The sequence below is a fragment of the Molothrus aeneus genome, chromosome 15 (genome assembly GCF_037042795.1).
Source record: "Molothrus aeneus isolate 106 chromosome 15, BPBGC_Maene_1.0, whole genome shotgun sequence".
Taxonomy (NCBI): domain Eukaryota; kingdom Metazoa; phylum Chordata; class Aves; order Passeriformes; family Icteridae; genus Molothrus; species Molothrus aeneus.
Genome location: NC_089660.1, coordinates 7,054,418 through 7,080,438, shown reverse-complemented (window position 1 = coordinate 7,080,438; position 26,021 = coordinate 7,054,418). Strand labels below are relative to the sequence as shown.

Genomic DNA, 26,021 nt, shown 5'->3' with positions numbered 1-26,021 from the left:
AATCATGGGAAGAAGAAAGAAAAAACATCATAAAGGAAAAGGAAGGAGTGGAACATGTGCCCTTTCAGGTGGCTGCTTGCTGTGTCGGTGAGAATAAGAGAAAGGATGATGGGAGGAACTGAGACAGAGCTGGCATGGACAAAGCAGAGGAAGGAAATGGCCATGCAGAAGTGAGGGGCTGTTTGTTGCCCTCGAGCAAAAGTTGTTGTGTGTGGGAAAGGTAAATGACCCCTTGCAGCACAGCAGCCAGGACTAATGTCACTGCTCTGTGCCTCAAAGGTAGCCTGCTGCCCTTTAAAGGGAAGAGGCTGCAGGTAGGTGTCCCAGCATGAGGACAATAATGGATGCAATCCTGGTCCTGAACTTGGGGTACCTGCTGTAAACTGGGCTGTTCTGTCCAGACTCCCAGTTGGAAAATATGGGGATGTGTTTTAAACCATGCCCAGGGATCTCCTGTTTTCAGCAATACCTATCTGGGATAACAGTTGGCTCAGACCTGTCTAGAGTCAGTCCTAAAGAGATTTCCCAGGCACAGCTGGGCTTCAGGGACAGCCTGGGGAAGAGGATGGGAAGCCTGAGGCAGAGAGAAGGCATTAAATGCACAGAGGTGTGTTAAGAAGGGTGAGTTTGTAGGGCTGGTGGGAAGGCCTGGCTGCAGAGTGCAGGGGGAGGGAGGGGTCTGGCTCACCCAGGCGCAGGCGGTCTCGGGGGAACTCCCACTTGCTGGAATCATAGGGCAGGTACTCGCACTGCTCCTCCAAGGGCACCTCGCCAGGGTCCATGATGATGGACAGGTAGCCTGTCTTGATGTCTGCGTGGGCTGGCTGCAGGAACCAGCCAACACCAAGGGTGAGGAGGTGCCCTCCTTGCCCCGGGTGCTGACTCCCAGATGAGATTTGGATTCTTTGCTTGCCTTGACCTCCTACCCCCTCAAGCAAAGGCCATTCCCCATCACCTCCTTTGCCTCAGCCCTTACTCATCCTGTCCTTGGCAGTGAGAGCACTGGAAGCATCACTCAATGACCTCCTTTTAGCAGGTGCTGTCATGAAGCCCCACATGACAGCACTGGTGTTGCCCCAAAGCCCTGATATGCCACCCTCCCTGCCTGGGGCAGTGACAGTCACGTACCCTTTTGATGTTGCAGAAGATGAGAATAAGTAAGATCCAGAAGAAAACTGCAATAACTCCAGTGCCAATCAGGATGACAATCTCTACATTGGTCCTGTCATCAGAGCCTGTGGGATGGAAAGGCAATCATAGCTTCAGAGATTCCCATTCTATGCTCCAACTCAGCCATTCCTTATGGTCTGCATCAGGATGTGGGGTGACTGGAGACATGTTTGCCTGAGCTAAACATGCTACACTACAGATCCTCCTATGAGAGCACCATGCCACCAGCAAGGCCAAGGGGCTTTCACTGCCTCCTACTGTCACAGGAAAGAGTCATGGGAGCTTGGCCATAACTCCTATTCCACCCCTTCACATCCCCAGGGGTGTTGTGGCTGCTGGTACCTTCCACGGAGACGCTGGCTGAGGAGTTCACACAGCCCTTAGCGTTGCAGACGCTGCACAGGTAGAGCCCAGCATCCTCCTCCCTCACCCTCTGGATGCTCAGCTTCTGGTTGAAGTCTGCCAGGTCGATCCCTGTAAGGCACAGGGGGTTGTCATGGTCACTGACAGGGAGGGAAGATTAGTACACTGGACTCAGGCTCAAGTCCATGAGCATTTTTTGTCTGATTCATTTTAGATGGCAGAATGACATCACACCAGCTGGTAGAGACTCTTCTCTCGATGGCCCCAGAAAAACCCTGGAGGGCCCCTCCCCAGGCAGTGTATGGAGGGTACAAATCCCCCACTGAACATGCTGAATAGGGACAGTGCCCAGGCAGTCCAGCTGGCGTGTCAAGTTCTGTTTCACCCTCAGAACCTGTTCCTTTCCCTCTGCAGTGTACCTGGATCCTTTGCATGTACCTTCCATGAGATCTGGGTCAGTCCCTCAGTCCCTGCATAATTAGAGACACCAGGCTCTGGGCTGAGAGTAAGAACATGAATGATTTCTCTCTCCCTGCTCTCAAGCTGAATGTGCACAAGCACAGACAGTGTTGAGCTGGGCCCTAGGGTATAGACTTGGCCAGTGAGACTGCATCAAATTAGGACAGAATGTGATTAAAACCAGGCTCTGGCTGATTCAGAGAACGGGTGCCTTTATCTGGGGACAGCAAGTCCCAGAACCCAGCAGTGTTCAGCTCTCCAGCTGCTGTACAAACTGCCCTGTCTGTGATCCACCCCCAGCCCACTGTACCTGACACTTCTTCCACCAGTTTCTCATCTTTGTACCAGCTGATTTCAGGAACCTGGTTGCCGTCCACTTTACAGCGCATCTCTATGGAGTCGCTGACGTTCACCCAAATGTCTGTCAGGTTCTGCTTGAGGCGGGGGATCTCCAGGGCTGGAGGAGCAGCACAAAGAGGAGGAGGGGAAAACGGGAAACTGATTGATCAAAAGAATATCTGTGTTCCTGGGGGCCTTTGGGTCTCTGACCCCTGCTGAAGGGTGTCTTGAGAACCCAGGTGCCCTGCCTTTGCCACCTTGAGTTTAGCTTGCTTGTGTGGCTTCCCCTGGGGATGGCCTGGGAAGCTGATGGCAGCAAGAACACCAGCTCTCCTCTGTCACTCCCGCCAGCCCTGTGGACCCTCACCCTGCACAGAGATGTATTTCTTGTGGCAGTGTTTCTCCCGGGTCTTCCTGTTCTGCACCTCACACACATAATCTCCCTCCTCATCCAGGGAGATGTTGGGGATGGTGAGCAGCAAGGTCGCATCGTTGGAGTCGGGCTGGAAGCGCAGCTCCCCCTGCATCTTGGTGGCATAGTGGTGGACATTCTTACAGTCCAGCACGAGGGGGTTGCCCTCTTCATCGTGGAGCTTGGAGAGGTTCAGCCGATACCACTGCAGGTTCTCATAGGTGTAGTTGTCTGCATTGCAGCTCAGCTGTAGGTCCTGCCCCTCTATGGGCTCTTCCGAGGGCTGGGACTCGATCTCGAACCCGTCTGGAATGGCTTTCAGGAAGGAAATGAACATGTGAATGAGTTTTCATGGCTGAGCTGCCAGACACAATGAAATTGTCTCCTTGGGCTCAGCTCTCAGAGATCCGCCTGTCCTCAGGGTAAAGGAAACCACTGTAGACCAGAACTGTGACGTGCAAACTGCTGGCAATCACAGCTTAAGCCCAGCGAGTGCTAGGGGATACGCTCAAGTCCCAGGGGGAAATTAAGATGGGATCACAAATGAAACAAGCCAGGGAGGTCTCAATTAGGCTGTTACTGCTCCCAGCTCAGCTGCAGCATTCTGGTTTGCACTCATGCCCACCTTCACACGTGCAGGCAGTGACACAGCAGCCTGGTCAGCATTACTGAAGCAGTGACTGAAGATGTTCATCTTGCTTCACAACAGCTGGTGGCCCTGACAGCACAGGTACTATCACAAGGGCTATTCCTTCTGGGCTGGGAATTTTATTATGGAATTCTCATTCCATAGGATAAGCTTTTGCAGTGCCCTTGCTGGGCTTCCTTTCTCAGCAGACAGGGACAGGCTCCCGACAGGACTGGGTACCGCTGGCAGGAGGCTCATGCAGCCCCCTATTGGCCATGACTCCAGTCCACACCGCAGGGCTCTAGTTCCTACAAACTCAGCTCCCTCTCATCACCAAAATCCCGTGGGATCACTGCCGGGGGCCGAGGCAGCGGGACCTGGCCTGGGATAGGTCGAGCGGTGCCACTAGAGGATGCTCTTGGACCAGACACATTCCTAGCCCAGGGAGCTGCCTGGGCCTGAGCCAGCGGGATGTCTCCAGCCCAAGACCTGCCCAGAACCTGCCAGGGCTGCTTCAGGACCCAGGCACAGGCAGTGCTGGCTCATTCCCAGGTCTGCCTGCCAAACTCTGCCTGTGCTATTTGCTGCCAGGACTTCAGGCTTTTGCCACCCAGCAGAGCTCTGGGTTAGCCCTGCTTTCCTGCTGGATTGTTGAAGATCCTAACTGTGAATGGCAGAACCTGCCTATTTCAAGCAGAGAGCTGGGCTGGTGGGGAGTATTTTACAGTACTCACTGGTCACGTAGAAGTAGATCAGCCGCTCGTCTCGACCCACTTTATTAGAGGCAATACACTTGTACATGGCTGAGACATTGGCCTCCTGGATGGCCAGTTTGCTGACTGTCTGATGGGGGAAGAGAACATGAGGAAGAGTTAGGAAGAGAACAGGGAAGAGAAGTAGAATCGCTGCTGCTCTCTGGCAGGTAGCAAAGCCCCCAATAGCTGTTGTTGCATAACCCTGGGAAAGGGTTATGCAAAACCAGACCCTTATCCTACAGCCCTTTGTGCATTTCAAGCTTTATCTGTTGGCTCTACCAATAATAACATGATTTTATTCCCAATCTCTGCATCTTTTTACGGAGCCCAGTCAGCATAGATGCCTCTCCATGGGAGTAAACTTTTTATTAAGCCCTTGGGGTCACAATGGGGACAGTGCTCAGCAAGGGGGACAGTAACAGGATACAGAGCGGAGGGGATGGTTAAGCTCCTACCAAGCTTTATTTATAACAGTGGGAATAAAGGGAAAGAACACCAGGGCTTTGATTCCCTGAGCCCTCTGCAGTTAAGTGACTACTTAGTATCCCACAGGGTTCAGTGGAATTTACAGGTACTTACAGACCTGCAAGCTCTCCTTTTATTCACAAGGAGAAATCAAACCTGTGAAAATATCCCAGCCCTCATCCCTTCAGAAAGAGCTGTCATCTTTCATTGAACTCCAAGTGTACATAGACACGGTCCTAAAAGCTTCCTCCTCTCTCCCTCCAGCAAGACATGACTAAGATTGGGCAAACAGCCAGGCTGCCATCCTGGGAGCATGGACCCAGGGGATGCTGCCTCCAAATTAGCCAAGAAAAGCAGCTGGGGAATAAAGCTGCTCTCCTCCTCCTCCTGGCTCACACTGCACATGTGTGAGCTACCAAAAGTGTTACAAGCACTCCCCTTAGAGGAGACTTGCATTTTGAGGCTTCAGTTTAAACAACAAGTTAAAAAATCCCTCTAATGAGATGGTGTTTAAAATGCAAAATTAACGTGCTCCTACAGGGAAGTTTCTTTGCTTTTACATCCCATAATCCCATAGACTTTGGGAAACATTTCCGTTCTGAGGGGCAATGTATTGAGGTTGTGTTAACCAGAAGGAACAGCCATTCATTCAGTGCATACTCAACACAGCTGAAGTGACTTTATTACTGGTACTTTTGTCCATTGCCTTTTCCGTTTCTTGGGGTTATTCATACAACCAGAGTGACCCTATTGCTGGCACTTTTGTGTGCTGCCTTTCCTGTTTCTTGGGGATTTTCCTTCTAATCTGCAGTGTTATGTTTGACTTGGGGTTTCTTGATCTGACATCATCCTGCTGCCTGCAGTGCATGACTGTGCACTGCATATCCTGTGGCTCATTCTGGCCTTTACAGATGGAATAAAAACCAGGAGGATGGTGAGAGAAGGCAGGCAGAAAGGACAAGGAGAGAGAGGGAAAGCAGATTTTAGGATGTAGCATCCCACTGTGAATGGAACAGCTCTTTTCTCCCAAAGTTCTTGCACATCTGTGGGGATGCACAACCTAAGGACAGTTACAACCCAACAGATGGAATGAGAAGGACACAGCTGAGGAATAGAAGGAAGAAAATTAGGCAAATAGGGGAAGATCAGAAAGGACCAATAAAAGTGTCACATCTGTAGTGGGGGCTTCTTACCCAAGAGCTCCCACACCCCTGCTTGCGTCTCTGGGGAACATCAATCCCTTGACCTCCCTTCAGCTGCTCTGGGGGAGAATCATCTGCCCTTGCCACCCTTTTGGCAGAGTGATGAACTCCCGGCCAGGCCAGGGGACGGGAAGTGCCTTTAGAGGTGTGTAGGAAAACAGGAAGTGACTTTCGGAAGCAGGGGCCCATTTGTTTGTTCTGCATCCCTCTGTGAGCGGCTGGTGCCTGACATCAGTGGGGACAGGAACCTCGTCATGGCACAGACCTGACACTCATGGCTACCCGGGACACAGAGAGAAGCAGGCAGAAAGCAGGTCACACACCGCAGTGAGGGAGAGATGTTCCTTCCAGAGAGGAAATGCTGTGATGGAGAAGTGGCTTTGTGGAGCACACATTGCTCCCAATCACAAAGCTGCAGCAGATGGATGTCAGCTTCTCCAAACCACCCTCACCCCACCAGGATGGGGACAGCTGGTTGAAATGCCCCATCAGACACATGCATCTTCCCAAGGCCAGAGATTTCCTGGTCAGTTTGTGACTCCTGCTCTCTTGACCAGGATTCTCTGCAGGGCTTGGTTTTTATAGAACAGCTCATGCAAAATGCTCAGAAAAGGCCATGGGAGCCCCCACAGCAGCTGTCCCACCTCTTCCCTAGCTGGATGCCCTGTGTTCAGTAGCAACCCATGAAATCCCTCCTGTGCAGCCAGCCCCAGTGGGGGCCTCTCTGGACTCAGGGTAATTTCTCAAAGATGTCAGCGCTCCCTCGCCCTGGGGCTGCCTGGTACTGTGGAGCCCCAGGGCTGGGAACTGCCATTGATGGTTTACTTTGGAAGCAGAGGTGTGAAGCCCTCCCCAAATCTGTCTCTGCCAGGCCCCTTTCCAGGCCACTTTTCCTGGCTGATTGCAAAGGAGTCCCGTGGCCACCTCCAGCTGCCTGTCCCAGGATGGGTTTGGAATGCAGCCTCACCTTGTTCCGCCCCTCCACGAACTCCACCCAGGTGTCAATGCTCTCGATGGGGTTCACGGCGTCCTGCTGTGACACATCTTTCCAGTCCTTGCACTCGGGCATCCGGTCCCTCTGGTGGCGCCTTGCTGCCCGGTGCCTGCTGTTGCTAATCCAGCAAGGGGAAAGAGGAGAGAGACAGAGAGAAGGTTAGCTGGGAAAAATACAGCAAAAGCAGCTTTGTGTCAAAGAACTGATGGCCCCATCCTATAACTCCACCAAATTTTAGGGTCTTTCAGTTACACAATTCTGATGTGCTTTATAAGGGTGCCTTACAACTACCAGTGAAGCACAAATTGTAGGTGTGAAAATTGTAGGTGTTCCGAGCAAAGTCTTCACCTGCAGGCCTGGGGCTTCATCTTTCCTTGCTAAGGGTAGAGAAAGGCAGGGGTGAAGTTGATTCATGTGTGCCATGGGCAACTCTTGATGTCATTTTGCTCAGCACCAAGGCCTTAAAGCCCTGCTGGGACTGAGAGTCAGGGCTGTCACTGGCTGGTGCTGGCCTGGAGAGCAGATGGGGCAACACCCAAGGGTGCTCCCGCTGCCCCTGATTCAACAAAAGCCAGGAGGGAGACGTCCCCAGGAAGAGGTGCTGCTGTTGTGGCACAGGAGAATGATGGTACCTTTTCAGGCTGAGACAGCTGGGTGGGGAGAAGTGGCCAAATCTGTCAGGGACCTGGGATGCTGCAGCCTGCAGGGTGCTTTTGAAATGTGGGTTGGGGTGGAATGTGGGAGGGTCTGCCCAAAAGTGTGGGTTTGGATAGAAGGGAGAGGCTTTGGGTGACAGGGAAGCAGAGGGGAGCTGAGGTCCCAGGAGCTGTAGCAAAGGTGTGTGCTGGCAGTGTAGGGCAGAGCACTTGGCAGGGCAAATAAACTGGTGAGCTGTGTAAACAACAGGAAGCTAGAAAGAAGCCTCCTGCATCCTCTGGAGTTGTGCTAGGCAGAAATATGGTGGCCTTGGGAGACAGTGCTCATAATTCATGGGCCCCTCTGCTTCCTGAGAGGGCCACAGTGCACTTGCATGCAATGGAAAACTCTGGTGTCCCTGGCTTGGCAAAAGCCTGCACAGAGCTGCAGGACCTGGCTTCCTCCAGGCACCCTGATGTCCTCCACCCTGACTGCTCTGGCTACAACTCCCCAGCATCCCTTTTCCTTCTTCCAGTGAGACTGTCATTAAAAATGCCACTGCAGCCCTGCTGGATGCTGCCTCATCTTTCCAGGGCACAGGCAGTGGGCCTGCACCCTTCCTGCCTGCCTATTGCCCTGCTGGCAAATCATCCCAGCAGCTGGCAGAGATCTGGCACTGCCCCAGGATTCAGCAATTCTTCCCCACAAGCAGCCTATGAGCACTTTTGCTTCCCAGGAGAAGAGAAAGGACAGAAAAACCACGGGGACCTCAGGGCAGGAATGGTGTGAACCCCAGCTGCTGTCCTGGGGTCTTACCAAGGGGCTGTGATAATTCCTCCTGCAATCTGCCTCAGCTTCCCCATTAGCATAGTGATCAGTGGTTTCATTGCAGGTGCTGTGAGGTGTGGCTGGGCCATGGACATCCACTGACAGAGGATGAGGAGGTGACTGAGGATGCAGAGGATGCTGTGCAAGCTGTTGGTGTCTGGGACCAGCCAGCCTGGGCAAAACTCCCACATGGACAACAAGTGTCTCCACTTTGGCTTCCCACAAGGTGCTGGGTTGTGGGTGGGAGAGCAAAAGTGAGGCACGGTTGGGGGCACAGCCATGGTCACAAGAAGCCCGTAACACCACGAGGGTGGCCTAACAAGACACAATTGTTGTAAGAAATGGCACTTACAGGCTGCGTCGGGAGAACATCCGACAGGGCATCCATGGCCTCCACTGCCACTGGATCACCTCTGGTGCTGGGATGCCATAGACAGTGCAGGTGAGGGCCTGGGGGCTCCTCTTGGAGTAGATACTTGGGGAAGAGGCTTCCTTCTCATGGATGCGTGGAGGAACTGCAAGGATCAGAGTGACATTGTGAGCAGCTGCAGGCTCAGGCACTGCATCCCCAGGCCTGGCACAGGCCCGTTTATGGACAGCCTGGGCACTACAGCTCTGGCTCTCAGGGCAACTCAGGCCTGCAAGGCACAGCAGGTCATACTTAAGCAGATTCAAGGGACATAGTTTCTCCTTTCTCTGGTGAGTGGAACTGTCTGGATGCTACAGGGCTCAAAGCACAGGGCCACAGAGCCTGCTGGAGACACATCTACAGGCAGCAGGGCCCTTCCAGCACTTTTTTAGCTGGCATCTGTTTCCTGCATGACTGGGACCAGTTTCTGCTGTGGGAAAACTCCATAGGGACTTCCCACCCAGAGGAACTACTCCAGATCAAGACTTTATCTGTGAAGCAGCTGCCCTGCTCTCAAATCCACATCAGGCAGGGTCACCCTCAGCAGCATCTCCAACTGCAATTGGGAAGTGGCCCCTGAGCAATGACATATCCTGCCCAAAGTGAGGGAGCCAGGAACAAAATTGTGCCATGGGGGAGGAAGAGGTGATGTAGGTACCAACTGCTTTAGGACAGCAGTGGGGACTTGGTCTTGGAGCAGCCCAAAGGCTGGGACCATGGGCTCAGCACTCTCCCCCCAGCTCCAGCCCAGGCCCCCTTACCATTGACAATTAATTGGAGGCTGATGTGCTTCTCCAGCCCTGCCAGCCTGTTCCTCAGAACCAGTGTGTAAGTCCCAGCATGCTGCTCCGACACATCCTTGATCTGCATTGAAGATTGAGATTGCTTGGGAATTAGCTTTCCATCCTTGTACCTGCAGGGAGGCAGAGAGAAAATGCAGCCATGGGGAGGAAGTGTCCCACTGGCAGCTGGGCAAAGAGTTTGCTGGTCCCCACAAGAGTGCAGCCAAGGTGCCCCTTGCTAGCACTGAGGACCTCTCTGGAGAGACCCCTGGGCCTTCCCTGGACCCAGGTTATGGGTCTGCACACTGTGTGCTATGGATGTGTATGGGCTTGGGGGTGTTGTAGCTCTGCCTGAGCAGTGAGTGGGAGCAAAGCTCCCATCTCCAGTCAGCTCTGATGGAAGTGCAGCATGATGAGGTGCACAACCCATCCCACTACCTTGTTTCTCTGGGCAGCTGTGATTGCCACAGCAGAGGGACAAGAGGGACAGCTCCTGCGGCAACTCCACTTGGCCCCTCCAGCTGTGCAGAGCTGCCAAGCCAGGCTGTGCAGCTGAGAGCCAGGACATGGGAGAAATGGCCCCCATGGGTGGAAAAAAGTGACATTTGTGACAATCTTGGTGACAGAGGGACCTAGTGAGGAAGCCAGGCTAGGCTTCCCCATTTGACAGAGGAAAGGAGGAAAGGAGAAGGTGGCTCAAGCTAAGAAAGGTGAGTTACCACTGGAAGTCTGGTGGGGGGTAAGCCACGACTTTCACTGGCAGCTTCACAGCTTCATCTCCTGCAGTGGCTTCTATCACCGGGCCCTTCCTCCACTCCACAGTGATGAAGGGCTTCTCTGCAAGGAAAAAAGGGACCATGGAGGAGAACTCAAAGAGACAGGGGGTCACAAAGCTCTGATGCTCTCCACAGGGCCAACAGCAAGGACCAAGGACACAGGGGTGTCATAACAGCACAGCTGAGATCCTGGCAACTCCTGTCTCCCTCATGGGAACCATTGGGAATGTATCTGTGAATTTCTGCTGCCAAGAAACAACCACCCAAAGCAGATGGTGCCTTGTGCACCTACAGCTGGTGCCCCTCAGGCCAGCCATGCCACAGAGGTACTGCATTTGCCATAGGGCTGCAAGATAAGTGTGTCCTGCCATTCTACTGCATTTGGGCCAGTTTGGTGTTGGCATCTCTCTCCCTCCCTTTTGGGACCTTGCTGAATGTGAGTCTGCTCCCAGCGTGGTGCTGGGACACAGAAGGGCTGAGGGGCTGGAGGAGGGCTGGGTTTCACTAGAGCAGGGTGGAGGGAGGTTCAGGAGCAACTCTGCCCAAGCAGTGAGGGGTTGGCTCTGCTGCAGCTGGGCTCTGGCTGTGGCTCTGCAGGGCACTGGCAGTGCCATACCGTGCACAATGACATCAGTGCTCTCCTCCAGCATCTGGGCACCATTGGTGGCAGTGCATGTGTACTTCCCCAGGTCCTGCTGGCTGACATTGTGGAGGGTCAGGATGCTGGAGAGCTCTGTGTATGTCTGCAGGGACCGGCGCTCGGACTCGATCACTGCTCGCTGTGTCTGTGGGAGATGACAGAGAGAAGGGGATGAAAGACAGCAATGGGATGAGGCTGTGTGGATGGGCCCTTCACAGCTTTGATTCCTGATGCTCAGTGCCTGCCTCTACCTGGACAGGTTTCTGCACAACTCACTGCCATCCTCAGGGGTGGAAGGGCACATGTTTTGTGTACTGACTCCCTGAGGCTGGGCTCAGATCTTAGCATAGTTAGCTCTTGTAGCCCAGGAACCAGGCTGGGAGCCCCATGAACTGAGTGATGTTCTCAAGGGACTGTCCTGTCATACCATTCAAAAAAGCCAGAGGATACAAGAGGGGAGAAAACACAGTGGCGAAGGGACCACTTTGAAGGCTCTTGGTAACAAGGGCTCTATGATTAGAATAGTTCATTTTAAATCAATCAAATTTGCTCTGGATTTGCACTGGTGAAAGTGAAGCCAATTTTTTCTCAAGAATCCCAGAGCAGTAACACCATGGCAAGAAGGGAGCTTTCTGCCAGGAAAAGGGGTCTTCATTCTGTCTGCCTTCTGCTGCAGGAGAAAAAAAAAATGGGAGAACACTCTGACCCAGATGTCCAGGGCACAGCATTGTTAGGAGTATGAAGCAGAGCCCTGCCAATGATGTGAAGAGGAACAATGAAGGGTCGGGGGGCTGACTCAGAGGGTAACAGTTCAGTGCACAGGGAGCTGCTTGGCTTGCTGGTACCTGTTTGCCAGGGTAAGTCCAGTGGAAGCGGACGCCAGAGTTGAACTCAGCCCACACTGTGCAGTTCAAGACCAGCTTCTCTCCCACTAGCAGCTCCATGGCTTTCTTGGGATACAGCTGGATGTCATACAGCTCACTCCCTGATGCAGAAGAGGGAATGAAAAGAGATTTCTGATCTAGTTAACTCTTTGACTCAGACTGTGCAGTTACAGGAGGTTTGGGAATGACCTCCTGCTGCAGGGTGTATCTCTGTCCAATACACAGTAGAAGAGATATAAGCACCATGCAGAATCTGTGTAGCTAGAGAGGACCATAACAATCCCATGAGCCACACTGGTGGACTTCAGAACCACCCAAACTGCTCCCCTGAACCTTCCCAAATATTCACCTGCTATATGGATGATGAAGAAATTGGATTTGAAGACCTTCTTGTTGATTACAGTCTCACAGTGGACATACAATAAGTCCCTGATCAAGTGTGTGGGTACCTGCATTCCCTTCTTGTTGTCCCAGAAAGTGCTTTTCCCGTCAGGGTGGATGAAGAAATTTTGCTGGAAAAATCAACATTTTGCCAACTGAAATCAGAGGGTAACAACATTCCCACTCCACCCCTCCCAGGCTTTATGCTGGCTAACACATCCCTTTTGTGGGAAGAAATGATGCAGCCCCATGCTGTGCTGGCCTCCTGCCCTCTCCCCCTGAGGGTTTGCCATCTAGGAATCGTGGCCTCCCCTCTACCCCGAGGAGCTGCATCCTGCACCATGAGCCTCCCTGTCTGCAGAGTGGGCCAGAGACTTCCAGGAATGGAAATTTCTAGAGATAGCTAAGGAAACTGATGCTGATGTCCCAAACATCAGCCCCACCGGGATGAGTGCTGACCTTGGGTAGTGTCCTTCCCGGGCAAGGGAAAGGCCCCTGGCCCCCAGAGTGTCCCTGGAGGCCTTTGTACAATAGTAACACTCATCCTGGAAGGATGTATTTGCATTGTAAAAAAAAAAAAAAAAAAAAAAGAAAAAAAAAGGGGGAGAAAAAAAGGCAAAAGCAAAAGCAAACTGATAAGACAGCTGTTTTTAGTCATGAGCCCCAGGGCTGCAGCCTCCTCCCTTGTGGGGATGCCGACCACCTAGAGGGGTGTAGATCACAGAGATGAGGCAAACAGGGGATGCTGTGGGGAAATTGGTTTAAAACAAAGTTTTGTTTTGTTTCACAGAGCTCCAGGGAAGAGAAGCAAGGTTGGCAGGAAACCCGTGGGATCTGCCCAAGGGAACTGGACAACCAGCAAATAAAACGAGGAAGCCAGTGGCTTGTACTTTCCATGGAAAATGTATCCCATGCATTTTCCTTTCCTGGCAGTGCCTGTCATGCTTCCACTCAGGCAATTACAAATGCAGAACAAATGCAATACATCTCAGTGCAGAGCGTCCCAGCAGCCGAGCTCTCACCGAGGTCAGGGTGACGTTAAGGTCTGGGATGGACACGAGACATGGCACCCAAGTGTTCTCCTTCTTGCTGATGAGGAGGGTCTCTGGCTTATTGATAAATGGCTGTTCAAAATCTGTAAAAAAGGAGAACAACTACTAATAAGAAGAAAAAAACTGGGAAAAGGCAACCACCAATAGAAAAGGAGGCTTTCTGAATTTCCTTAACACAGCACAAGCTTTTCAGAGGGAGTGGTGTTGAGCTGTTCTGCCACATGTGACAGTCAGAGGAGACACCTGGAACTCGGGAATGCAAAACCAGCCGGCTCCTCCGCACCAAACACGGCACCAGCGCAGCGACACTTGTGTGACATTTGGGCAGTGCGGGAAATGACCTCCCCTTTCCTGGAGCCCTCCAGGTCTCTGCCTGAGCCTGACCCTTTGTGAAAGCAGTGTGTCGTGTCCTGGGCTCGGCGCCTGCCCAGCTGGTGGCTGTGTCCCTGCACAGGGCTGGCAGTGCGACCTTCCCGGCGAGGAAGTGATCCGCGGCGCGCTGGAATGCAGATGTCATCCTGCAGCCATCCCGGCCGGCAGATAAACACGGGAGCTGAGCTTTCCAGGGCTGCCACCCCACTGCCGCCCAACTGCTGCAAGCACAAATATTGACAGGAAGAGCAAAACCACCCAGAAATAATCATTATGAAATGACTTAGCAAGGCCAGGGATGCTACACCAAACTCTGCGCAGAGCAGTGACCCGGGCTGAGTAAATGGGATGAGGATAAAACTGGAAGACACAAGGAATTGTGAGACTGCTTGGTGGCCTCAGTGACAGATGATTTATTCTGTACTATTAGCTCCTGCCTGCCCTTTTCCACAGGTTTTATGCCTCACAGGCTTCCCTGAATAGAGACTGGTTCCTAGTGTCTCAGTGCTGGTGTTGCCAGCATGTCTCCTCTGCAAATGTCCATCCAGCACATGGTCATGATTGCCTTTATTCATGGAAATTGTCCCCTGGGTGAAGGGGGCTTTAAAAGGGGGTAATGGGTCTGCATCTGGGAGACACTGGGCTGCCTCAGAGTCCTGCTAGGGGAGATTTTACAGCTTTTGGTACACTGGAATCAGACCAAAGGATCCCAGTTTTATTTACCTGTGTTTCAGCTAAACCATTGATTTCAAGGGAGTGTGGCACGAGGACAACAGTTTGTCCAACATGAGATTCTTTCCCCCTGATACCCAACTCCTAAAGAGACCCATGTAAAGAGACAAGTCAAAGGTGAATTTGGAAATGATCCTCACTTGGGGATTCTGTTGTTCACATCACATTGTGCTCAACCCAATCCAACCCAGTGCTCTCACTGTTAAGTGCACAAACCTTTCATTTCTGATCTGTAAAGCTGCTGCTTCAGTGATAGTCATGAAGCAAAGGCCTCTCCTGTGTGTGGAGCACTTTTTCTACAGAGTAGGTGAAACAACCCACACTCAAGAAACTGTGTTGGTCACCTCTTAGGAAAACATGGATTGCCCAGAGAGTTCTTATCTTTATTTCCTGGGGTTTTTGGCTGCCAGAAGATTGCTGACTTCTGAAACCACAGATTTGTTTCTCAGTGTGAAGATGTTCCTCATTCCTCTCCCAAACCCTGGGCATGTGAGAAGGAGGAGCTGCACAGCTGCCAGAGGTGAGAGACTATGAGGTCCCCTTCAAGCTCAGATGGCAGCCAAGAACTGATTTACTGGGCTGGTCCTGCTGCCAATGAGCTTGTGATTCATGCACTAGCTCCCCTCTCTGACAACATCACAAATTTCTTAAAGAGTGCCTTAATGGGTCGGATGGGAATAATTTAGCATCTTCTTCATTAATACAGGCTAAGCTTTATGAGATGTGGGCTGTACATAGCCTGTCCTACCCTGATGAGGCATTCTGTGTCTACAGAGCTATCTGTAGTTGTAATAAAAAACACACCTAACCAGACACATGGGAAGGACACACATGCATGGAGAGTTCATTTGACCACTGAATTGCAGGTAAAATACAGAAGAACCCATTTTTCCAGGCAAGCACAGATATTCTGTTCCTGACAATTTCACCAAGCCCTTAACATGAGAAATGAGCTTGATGGATAAACCTGTGGTCTGATCATCCTGTCTCCAAACATCCCCAACACTTACATCAGCCCTTCCAAACTCTCCAGGGACAGTCTCACATTGCAGCCCAGTTCAGCAGGAACAGGCTTTATCTGAATGTTCTGCAATGGCTGTGCTTACCATATGCCTGCATTTTCCTGACATGTCCCTTCTCTTGCCTGAAAGCCTGCCCTGTCTTGAAAGGCAGATTCTGAGGTTTTCTAGATGCTTGATAATGGTAAGAGGGGACAGCCTGATTGGACTGAGTATGAACATGTGCTGCGCAGCCATGTGCACAGCAGTGCTGCGAGCTGCTGGCAGGATCTGCTGCACACACACTGTCCACAGACACTGTGAGTCCCATGGGCCCTGACAGTGTGGGATTTATTGCCCCTAACCTGCACCATGTGCACTCTTTGGTAAACAGAAGAGCAGCTCCTGAGCTGCAGAGAGGCTGGAGGTGAGAGACGGTGGATCAGGGGGCAAAGTGACATTTGTTGGATCACAAAGAAAATCAGTTCTTGCAAAAGCATTCCCTGCATGTAAGCTTGTGCAGTTGTACTCATTTTCAGTGTATTTAAGAAGCTCTCTGCCTCCATCCTGATACAACCCTCTAGAGTGTCTGAACACCCCTGTCCAATTCACAGATGTCTGAAATCCAGGCAGGCTCTGTCCTGTTTTAGGGTGGGCAGCATGGCCCACAGAAAGAGGAAGCAATTGCTCAAAGAGACTTCAATTCCTCTCCAACAGCTGCCCAGCTTTTTTGATTTGCCCCTGCATTTTTCTCTCTATAGCTGCAGAGGCAAAATTGGCTTTGCCCTGGGACTTCTGAAAAATGCATCTTATATGTCATGACCTGCCTGGCTCATGACAACTGCACCAACTAATAAATGGGGGTGGAAAGAGAAATAGCTCAGCCAACTGTTTCCAGGGGACAGAGTTCATTTATCTTGCTGGAGCCTGCTGTGAGCAGTGGGGGAGACAATGGAGGAGGAACCCCTGGGACACAGAGATGCTGAGTATTGGCCCCACAGCCACTCCCTAAGCTGAGGGTCCAGCCCCAAGCCTGGTGAACATTCCTCCTCTGCCAAAACACACCTCATAACCCTGCCTGCATGGGCAGCCCCTGCACAGTATGGAAAGGAGCATCTGGATCTGTCACTGTGGAGCAGCTCAGGCCAGCAGCAGGTCTGGGAATAGGATGCACATGGACTGTTTGTACCACTCATCCTCTCCCTCTCAGTCTCAGCTTTATGAAACACTACCACCCCTGGCCACCAGCACCTCAGGGAGCCCCAAGCTGCCCAGAAGATATCTCCTGTGCTTTTTTTAGTGCTGGAGCATCTCTGAGGCCAGGCTCTCACTCCTTGAATTCCTGCATTCCAGCCTGGCTGGAGTGATGCCCCCGGGATGGGACATAATTGAATCCCAGGCGCTGCCGCCATGGACGGATATTGGTCCCCTGCACTTGCAGGGAACCAGCCCTCAGCCCCCTCCCCAGGCTGCAGCAGCCAAGCTCTGCCCTGGGAGAGACACACTGAGATGTTTAATCTTTCAGGTATTATGTCCGTGCATTGGCTGCCCTGAGGCCCCCAGCCTGCAGGTGCACAGCACCAGCAGCTCTTACCTCTCACAAACACGTAGGTGCTGACTGCTGTGGTGCCCTCGATTTTGGCATCAATGTACTTGTAGTAGCAGCGGTAGTAACCTGTGTGGTTCGCCTGTGCCTCCGGCAGCAGCAGCACTTTGCAGTAGGGCTTCGTGCCGGTCCCCTCGCAGTCTTCCTCTTGGATTGCCCGGCCGCTGCCGGGGGCTGCTGAGGCCACCAGCTCAGTCTCCTCCTTCCCAGCAGGATCCACCTTGCCTCCTGGCCACGACCACTCCAAAGGGTGCTGGCCTCTAGACATGGGTGAAAAGCAGCATTAGCTTTGGGCTGAGCGTGGTGAAGGCGGTGGTTTTATTGCTCTGTGTGACTCTCTGCACACCTGCACCCAGCCAGCCACCAGTCTGGGGCTGAGGCTGGAGGAATGGCCATCCTCTAAGGGAAAAAACAGGCACAAGGAAATGGCAACCAGATTCCCTAAGTGCTGGGCAAGCAAAGGCTCATCCCCTTCCCCAGGGCCACCTCTCTGGCCATGCTAAGCTGTAAGATATCAGCCCACTCACAAGCAGGCCCCTCTGTCCCATGGCACTGTCCCACTGGTATGAATGCCAGGACAGGGAAACACACAGGGCCCTGGGGGAAAGGTTCCATTTATTTTCTATTCCCTCTCATTATTAAAAGGGTCCAGAGCTATTAGGGAAACACATGGATGTGATGATTTCCCTTGGCTCAGTGTAGCTGCTGGCTGGGGCTCATTGTGTGATGAATGGAGTGGGAAGAAGAATGGGGGAAGGAGAGCAGACTGGAAAGAAAGCGAGAAAGAGAAAAGCAGGAGGGAGTCAGGGATAAAAGACAGCAAGGGGAAAACAAGAGGAGGCTCAGCTGACTGCCTTCTGGCCAGCTGCCAGCTGTTTCCTTTCCCCGCTGCTGTGGGAGGGCGTTCCCCTTGCTCTGCACCCTGCAGCCCCTCAAAACCACAGCTGGCCTGGGGCTGCCTCCCCTTCCCACCTCTGCAGAGACACTGGGCTGCAGACACCTCTGATGGCATGACCACAAAGCCTGCTCACCAGCAAAGACAGACAGAAAAGTCCAGGAACTCCAGAAAGCCCCAGACAGACCATGCACGTGTGTATTTATATATAGCTGAGGATCTCCAGAGCGGAGCTCGCATGTGCGCACACACGTGCCACCGTAGCTTGTTATAACTGCACTTGTTTACTACAAACAAAACAAGCTTTTATTCCACGCTGGAAGTTTCCTTCTGTGAAATCAGAGCCCCTTTCAGAGGAAGGCCTAACCCCCACTTGAAAGTTTGCCAAATAGCTGAAAGTCACTTAAGCACGTGTGAAAAAAAAAAGAAACGGGGGGGGGGGGGGGGGGGGAAGAAGCCATCAAGCCATCATAAGGGACAGCTGTGGGGTAAAAATGGCCTTTTGTCAGCACCATCAGCTCTATGAGGGGAAACTGGGTTCATCTATTATGCAAGTTGGGAATAGACGTGTTGGCACATGCAGCACCTCTGCCAGGGCAGCTCCGTGGTGGGCAGATGCTTTTAAGCACAGGCAGACTGTGACCATCACTAGACAGAAAGGGACAGCGAGGAGGAAGAGAGATAAGGTGCCATTGGAGGGCACAATGGCTCAGATGCAACGAGGACAGGATTTCTGTCCAAGCCTGGGGGAAAGACCTGCCCCATTGTGTTTGTCTTCAACAGCTGATTTATCTTCCCTGGATAGAGCAGACTTTGCTCTCTTCCAGCTCGCTGCAGATGAGTTTGGAGAGAGTCTGCTGCACTCTCCCCGTGTTGCCAAGCACAAGGGCTCTGGAGGCAGTGACAAGCCCCTGGGGACAGACACACAGCCCCTCTTACCCAGCTCAAACTTCTGCTTTCACTAAAAATGCCGTCAGTGCCTGAGGCAGAACTGTAAGTACAGCTCTGGCAGCTTGAGTTCATGAAGCAGAGGCAAGCTTCTCCCAAGTACCAGAGTCTCATGAACACTTCAATAAAAATAAGAACTGAATTTTGAGTTTTTCCCATCCTATTCATGCACACAGAAAATAATAGTGAAACTGATCACTAAACCAGGAACACCTGGTGGCCTCTGCCACAGCTGTTGCTGCTGTGTCCACAGCCCCGCTGCACTGGCACAGACCATGGGGCTGTCCCTGCTTTCAGCCCAGAGCTGAGAGTTTCAGACCAGGCATTTTTGGCACTCCACTTGCAGGAGGGTAGTTGTGAAAGTCTCCAGCGTTTCCTCTTTCTGTTTGTTTACCCACTGGGATTTTCACACATTATCAGATCCACTTGTTCCATTAACCATCAAGGCCTGCAGTAGCTGAGTGACACATATTTATATAAACATGGATGGGCCAATGCCAACCAGCCCGTGGGCAGCTCAACCCAGGCATTCCTTTCAGATGTGCTTTCATTTCCTTTCATATGGCCTTAGGCTTGGGGGGACACAGAAGGTGTGGGCATTACTATGAGTCCAAGTTTGTGTCACTGGTGTGTTAAGAGGACCAGAAGAAGGCAGGAATGAGGGCAGGCCAGGCTCACGTGGATTTATTTCTAAATCTACTCCCTGCATTTGGGGAAGGGTCCAAGCAGCAGTTTTGGACAGTTCCCTCTCTCCTATCTGCCACCTTCCAAGATTTATTCCCAAGCTGTTTTCTTTCAGCTTGGTGGTAATTTGCCTCTTGGCAATGGAGCCTGCTGATGCCAGCTGGAAAAAAAATGCACTGTAGTCTTCTCCACAGCTGTTTTCCTCAATCTTTTCAGGATAGATGCACTTCAAGGGACATGTTGGAGTTGGCACCACTCTTCTTCAATCCTCTTTGAAACTCCCATGCGTGGTATGATGGGCAAAGCTGGTTGTGGCTTTGTGGCTTAGCTGGGATAAACCAAATTCCCCTCAGCACCATGGAGGATGTTCACAGCAGCCAAACACATGTAGGAGAGATCAGCAGGTGTTGTGTGTTCCTGGACACTGCTCTGGAGCAGTGGTTGTGGGGCTTCACATAACCCTCAGGCTCCTTCAGCCCTGCCACAGTGCTCATTTCCTCCATGGGAGCCAAGAGGGCTCCGGGGTCAAATGTTTCCTCTCTGCCACGGATGAGTTTGCACATCTGAGAGTCAGCTCTGGGAACAGGTCACTGGGCAGCAAAGGACATCCTTGCCCTTCTTTTTCCTGGTTTGCTCCCCACCTGTGTGCCCAGCCCCTGCAGGATGGGATGGGATGGGATGGGATGGGATGGGATGGGATGGGATGGGATGGGATGGGATGGGATGGGATGGCACAGACAGGACCAAGTTGATCCCTCCAGAGGTTTCTGCTGTTGTGCAGCTGGCTCCTGTGGGATTTCCTCCAATGCTCATGAGCTGGAACAGCACAAGCTCTCTGCTTTCCCCCCACACAGGCTGCTGAGGGCATGAATGCAGAGATTCACAATATTCTTTCCTTCCTTCTAGGAATGGGAGCTAATAAAAGCTGCACTGTACATTTGGGCATCAGCCCCTTCCCCCTGTTTCTGCCACGTGCTTGGATCAAAACATCCCATGGGCTCTCAGCCAGTCTTGGCACAATCTCTATTTTGGGGAATGCTCCTGCACTGGTCCTCTGCTGTGTCTGGGCCTTTCAAGGGTGCCTTGTGCTGGGTGACAAGGGAACAGGATGGGATGTGATGGCATTTGCAAAAGCAGAGCCCCAGCATCTGGTGGCTCCTTGTGTGTGTGTTGTGCCTTTGTGTGTCTGTTAAGCATGCCCAGCTCCAGAGGCATTGCTTGTCCCATGGCCTGGCTCTGGTCACCAATGAGGCTTGGTGGGCTGTTGAGCGGGAGCAGGGCAGCAGAGCTGGGGGTGTCTGAGATCCAGGCTGCTGCGAGGGAGCCTGAGAGCACAGTTGGCTGCATGGCTCTCACGCTCGGTGGGTGAAGCTTGAAAGGTCTCCAGGGAGTCTCACACGGGGGTTTTGAGCTCATCTTTCTGTTGAAGCGCTGCTTCAAGCAAGCCTGTACTCCTGGCTCCAGGGCAGCTCGAAGAGCAGCCAGAGGACATTGCTCTCAAGGGAAGACCAGGGTCAAACTGAAGTCACCTCCAACACGATGCTCAGCAGGAAATCCCTGAATCCTGGATTTGATTTTGTGTTTGTTTCTGCCCTACCCTGCCCCACCATCCTCTCCTTTGCCTGTTCTCTTGGTGGTCTGCATGTTTTTCCCTTCAGCTCCCATTAACACAAGCCAGGTCTTCCCAGGGTGGGCCATGGTCCAGAGAAGAGGTTGGAGAAGCAGCTGGGTGTAATTAGAGATGCAGGGACCAGGAAAGATTTACTCTTCATTCAAATGAATAAGTGTCCTGCAGTCAAAGTCCTCTCCTCAAACACAGGACTGGGAGCTCAGAAGGAAAAGAGGAATGCTCTGAGCCATGCAGGAGATACTGAGACTTATCTGCAGATGGTGTGAAGGACACTGCACAGCCCCAGGGAGCACATCTGGGACAGCAAGATGCAGGGACAAGGAACAGCCAAAGAGCAATATGGGTAGAGGGTATGTGGGTTTTAGTGCTGTTTGCAGATGGTCCTGGGCTCTTCAGCTGGCCAGTTCAGTCTTTCACAGCTGCAGAAGAAACTTTCTTTTACCACACCTCTAACTTCTGCATGTCCTTTAAACTTGGCTCAATCTACAGACAACAGTCTTGAAAGTGCTTTCTGTGTCCCCTTCTGGACTCCTGTTGAGAAGGGGTCTGTCCTGATTCTAAACTAATTCAGAATATCCTCAGTGAGTCTCACCTCTTCCAAGGTTTTAACAGAGAGTGTCAGTTTCCACATCCCTCTGCGGGGAAAAGTACCATGGCAGAGCACTGGAATCCCCAAACTCCCTTCTCTTCCTCTATGCTCCCACAATGGCTCTATGGCTGACCACAGCCCCCCAGGACAGTCATGGACAGATCTCCAACTCACACATTTCCTACATCTCAGCACTTATGATGGCTCCTCAAGTCACCAGATGAAAACAAGCCCACAACCACTCAGATTCCCAGACCAAGTGAAAGCAGTTCAGTAATTAATATCAACAACCTTTCCTCTGTCCTTCTCCCTTGGTTATGAACTGATTCACAAAGGAAAAGCAATGCCATCTGTTCCAGGAAAAGTTAAATATGTTTGTGACAAGACATGAGCACAATGCCAGCCAAGTGTTTGCAGTAATTGCTCTGTGGTTATATATAACACTGAGAAACACCCATCTGAGGCCCACACTGAATTTAGATCCCCACTGGACCCAGCATTCAGATCCCAAGCATGGATCTGTTTTCAGCAGCTGAAGGGAAACTCCAGGAAAATTGACCTTGGGCAATTCTCCCACTTGTTTATAGAGTTTTTTTTCTGCTTTCTGAGACAGGAGTCCAGAAAACATGCACAGCCAAGTGTCCCAGCATAGATAAATCAGTTCAGACACACCACCTTCTCAGAACCACAGTGCCCAAAGCAACCAGAGATTCTCCAGCTCCTCTCACAGTTATTCACCTGGCTTGGCTGGGGCTTCTTTTCACCCACATATATAAAGCATTAAATGCCTTCTTCCTAAAAAAGCTGGAGGCCTCTCATAGCCAGCACTAACTGCAGCCTTGCCTTCTCCCATGGGTATTTCTCAGTGTCCCCCAAATCTCCCACTAGATTTAGAAACCAGAACTTCAATCTCAGTGGCCCCAGTGAGGTGACAATAAGCAACGTCAGAGAAAGACAAGGAGAGTCAGGAAGATCAGTTTCCCCGAAGAGCTTATAGCAAAGTTATCAAATCACACAAAATGTTTCTTTATCTTTCTTCTTCTCCAAAAGACTAGAGCAGAGGTTATCGCTGAATCCTCTGAGATGTCTTTTGCTTCTTTTTCAATTAATTAGATGAATTCACACTTGGGGGATGTGGAAGATTTGTAGTCAGACATGCTAATTTGCTGGAGTACTGCAGCCATGGTGTCCCTGGTGGGCTCTCCTTGCCTGGTCCTCCAACCCTCACCAGGTAAGAGTAGACAGGGCCACACTTGCTGGTGCCTACCTGCAGGTGATGGTCAGCGTGTCCTTGGCGTTGATGACGTGCTCCTCCTCGGTGATGCTCAGAGTAGGAGGGGTCATAGAATAGCTGCTCACCAGATCTGTGGAGAGAAAGGAGACAGGGGATGATGCAGGGATGCCCAAGCCTGGGCCCAGTGCTGTAGGCAGCAGGGATCCTGGTGCCATGAGCCCAGAGAGGGGCAGAGGCTCCTGAAGCCGACATCTCCTTGGGGTCTGCTCCTACAGGGTAGTTAATGCTGGCTCAGTGGGACACAAGAGATTTGCCTGCAGCCCTCCTGACTCCAGTGAGAGCTTTGATAGACAGCCTAGCACAGATGAGGGCCAGAAAAAGAATGGAAGATCAGAAATTGAGGAATTCAACTGTAGCCATTCCTCACCAGATGAATGATACTGGCCTTGCTTGGACAATGGCTCTGAAATTATCCCCTCTGCTAATTGGAGGGAGTCTGGCAGGAGATTTTTCCATACACACGTAGCTTTCTGTAATCAGGGGGACAAATCAGGGATGCCCAGATACCACAAATGTGTTTGTATGAGATGGTCTCCAGAGCAAAGAGGCATCCATGGAATGCCCTTCTCCTGTGGCACACTCTCAGGTGCAGTCACCTGAGTAGGACCAACCTTAGTGGATTGCAGCAGCCCCTTCCCTGTACCACCAGACAGGCATTCCAGGAGTGAAATTATCCAGGCGCAGGGACAGGCAGTTAAACATTATCATGCTCTTCTTCCTGCTTTTTTCAGGGAGAGTCCCCTTTTTGTGTGTTTGCATCTCTGGCATGCCAGACACGTGCCCTAAGTGAGCTCCTCATGGACAAAACATCTCGAAGTACCGGTTACCCTCAGAGACTACTGTTGTTTTTCATCAGCACAGTGTTGCCAACTGTCATTACTTCATGATCTTTATCTTAAAACTCCAGCTTCTGGAGATGTGAGATAATTCAAAAGAAGTCTTGTTGACTGCAAAACCAAGCAAACTAACCAGAAATAGAGAGAGAGAAAAATGTTATGGAATGTGATGCTGTGACTCAGGTAGGTGCTAAATGCTAAGGAAGAAAAGAATGCAAAAATATGCTGCTCGCTTGACTTTCTACAAAAACATGAGTTTTTTTGCAACTGTGTTCTGTGTATGTCTGTTTCCTTGCCTTGTAACATTCAAACCCAGGTATCAGAGAGATCTGGCAGGGTTTGAGAGGTCTCGGGGATGTGGTATCTCCACGTGTTTCACAAGCAGCTGTATCACTTTTCCTGTGACCTGAGGACTACAGGTAGAGAGCCTCAGGACGAGAGGAAATTGTCTTAGGTTGCACCAGGGGGAGTTAATATTGGATATTAGGAAAAAATTTTACACTGAAAAGGCAGTCAGGCATTGGAAGAGGCTTCCCAGGGTAGCGGTAGAGCCACCATCCCTGGAAGTGTTCAAAAAACATGCAGATGTGGCACTTGGGGACATGACTGAGTGGTGAACACAGTGGTGCTGGGTTAATGGCTGGACCTGATGATCTTAGAAGTCTTTTCCAACTTTAATCATCCAATGATTCTCGGAATGTTTCTCTATGGGGAACTCTGGCCCAAGAGACAACAAATGGCCAACAGCTTCTCAGCCACAGGGGTGGCATGGGGATCCAGGCTGGTGGAGAAGCCACGGTGCCACCTGGAGAGGCTCTGGGGGGACAGGGCAGTGAGGGAGAAGCCACGGTGCCACCAGGAGATGCTCTGGGGGGACAGGGCAGTGAGGGAGAAGCCACGGTGCCACCAGGAGATGCTCTGGGGGGACAGGGCTGTGAGGGACGTGCGGAGCGGCACCGCCAGCCCTGCCAGGCCCGGCCTGCCGGCCTCCTTCTCCCCAATTGTTCTCCACTTCCTTCCCGCCTGCGCCGGCTCGGAGGTGGTGTCCCCATGGCTGCCCCCATGGCAACAGCAGGGTGACAGCCATCTCCCCCCCGGAGGTGGTGTCCCCATGGCTGCCCTCATGGCAACAGCAGGGTGACAGCCATCTCCCCCCCCCGCCATCTCCTGCCTCCCCTCTGCTTGCCCACACGAAGGAGCGTCAGCCCAGGGGCAGTCCTGGCCCACCTCCTGTGTGCATGTCCCGCTGCCACGGCCTGTCCTACAGACACCTCTCCCTCAACACCAACAGCAGCACAGCCATCACTTGTCACTCAACACACGGGTCACTGTGGTCCCTGGGCTGCATGGTGCTCGGCCACCATGGAGGACACCCCACCATGTGCCTCAAACCTCCTCTTCCCCTGAGGAGGGGATGTCAGATGTCACACAGAAAAAATGTGCCCTGGGGCTGTGAAAATAAATGACCACATTTTTTATAAAATCCCTTCAAAATGTAACAAGGTTTATTAAAAAAAGGAGGCGGGGGAAGGAATCTGTCTGCTAAGCTGCGTTTCCTATTAATGCCGGACACACTTATCCCAGCGCAAACACTGCTCTCCAGATGGCCACAGCTCCCCTGCCCATCGTCCCAGGGAGCAGCTGGGGGTGCCTGTCCCCCCCACAGTGCTCAGCCCAAAACACAGAAGATATTGGCTTGCACAGGGCTGGCTGGGGATAGCAAAACCTCTCATCCTGTCTGTGCTCTGGGGCAGCAAGCAGAAAGATAATCCCCAAAACTCCGGCATGGCCAGCTCGGGGCTGGCTGCAGCAGGCACTGAATTAGATCTTAAAACTGGCATGGTCCCTCTGCTTGAACCACTAAATAAGTGCCAAGGTGGCAGAAGTCTCTTGGCCAATGCTGTGCCTCACCACTGGGGCTGGGGGGAGCAGGATGGTGGCAGAAATAACCCCCTGCCTCCCTTCACGTGCTGCCTAGTGACCTGTTAGCAAACAACACCAGGGGGTGGAGGGGAAGAAAGGAAAAGTACGATCTGTGCAGGTTGGGGCTGTGGGATTCCTGCAGATGCATCCTGTCCATGGCCCTCCGTGAGTACAACAGGAAAAGGAACCACTGCTCACTCCGAAAGCACCGTGGCGCAGGGCTGGGGACACTCCTGCTGCTGGCAGCACTGCTGGGCCAGCTCTCCTGGCCATCCAGCCTCCTCACTGGCCCTGCATTGCTGGGAACTTTGGGGACTCCCTGCACTGCCTCACACTGGG

The 26,021-nt window shown here is 52.1% G+C and overlaps 1 protein-coding gene across 1 annotated transcript in view; it reads right to left on the bottom strand.

Annotated features, from left to right (window-relative positions):
* The window catches only part of FLT4 (fms related receptor tyrosine kinase 4), a 57,417-nt gene that overhangs the window by 12,983 nt on the left and 18,413 nt on the right, over positions 1 to 26,021 (bottom strand). The window contains exons 2-17 of the mRNA XM_066559955.1: positions 22,897 to 22,993; positions 16,872 to 17,143; positions 13,146 to 13,258; positions 12,092 to 12,254; positions 11,704 to 11,843; positions 10,835 to 11,003; positions 10,162 to 10,279; positions 9,422 to 9,573; positions 8,604 to 8,766; positions 6,761 to 6,899; positions 4,106 to 4,214; positions 2,699 to 3,058; positions 2,303 to 2,449; positions 1,513 to 1,644; positions 1,129 to 1,235; positions 689 to 824 (exon numbers count right to left, since the gene is read on the bottom strand). Of these exons, the coding sequence (XP_066416052.1) occupies positions 689 to 824; positions 1,129 to 1,235; positions 1,513 to 1,644; positions 2,303 to 2,449; positions 2,699 to 3,058; positions 4,106 to 4,214; positions 6,761 to 6,899; positions 8,604 to 8,766; positions 9,422 to 9,573; positions 10,162 to 10,279; positions 10,835 to 11,003; positions 11,704 to 11,843; positions 12,092 to 12,254; positions 13,146 to 13,258; positions 16,872 to 17,143; positions 22,897 to 22,993 (2,517 nt within the window). The remainder of the gene's footprint in view (positions 1 to 688; positions 825 to 1,128; positions 1,236 to 1,512; positions 1,645 to 2,302; positions 2,450 to 2,698; positions 3,059 to 4,105; positions 4,215 to 6,760; positions 6,900 to 8,603; positions 8,767 to 9,421; positions 9,574 to 10,161; positions 10,280 to 10,834; positions 11,004 to 11,703; positions 11,844 to 12,091; positions 12,255 to 13,145; positions 13,259 to 16,871; positions 17,144 to 22,896; positions 22,994 to 26,021) is intronic.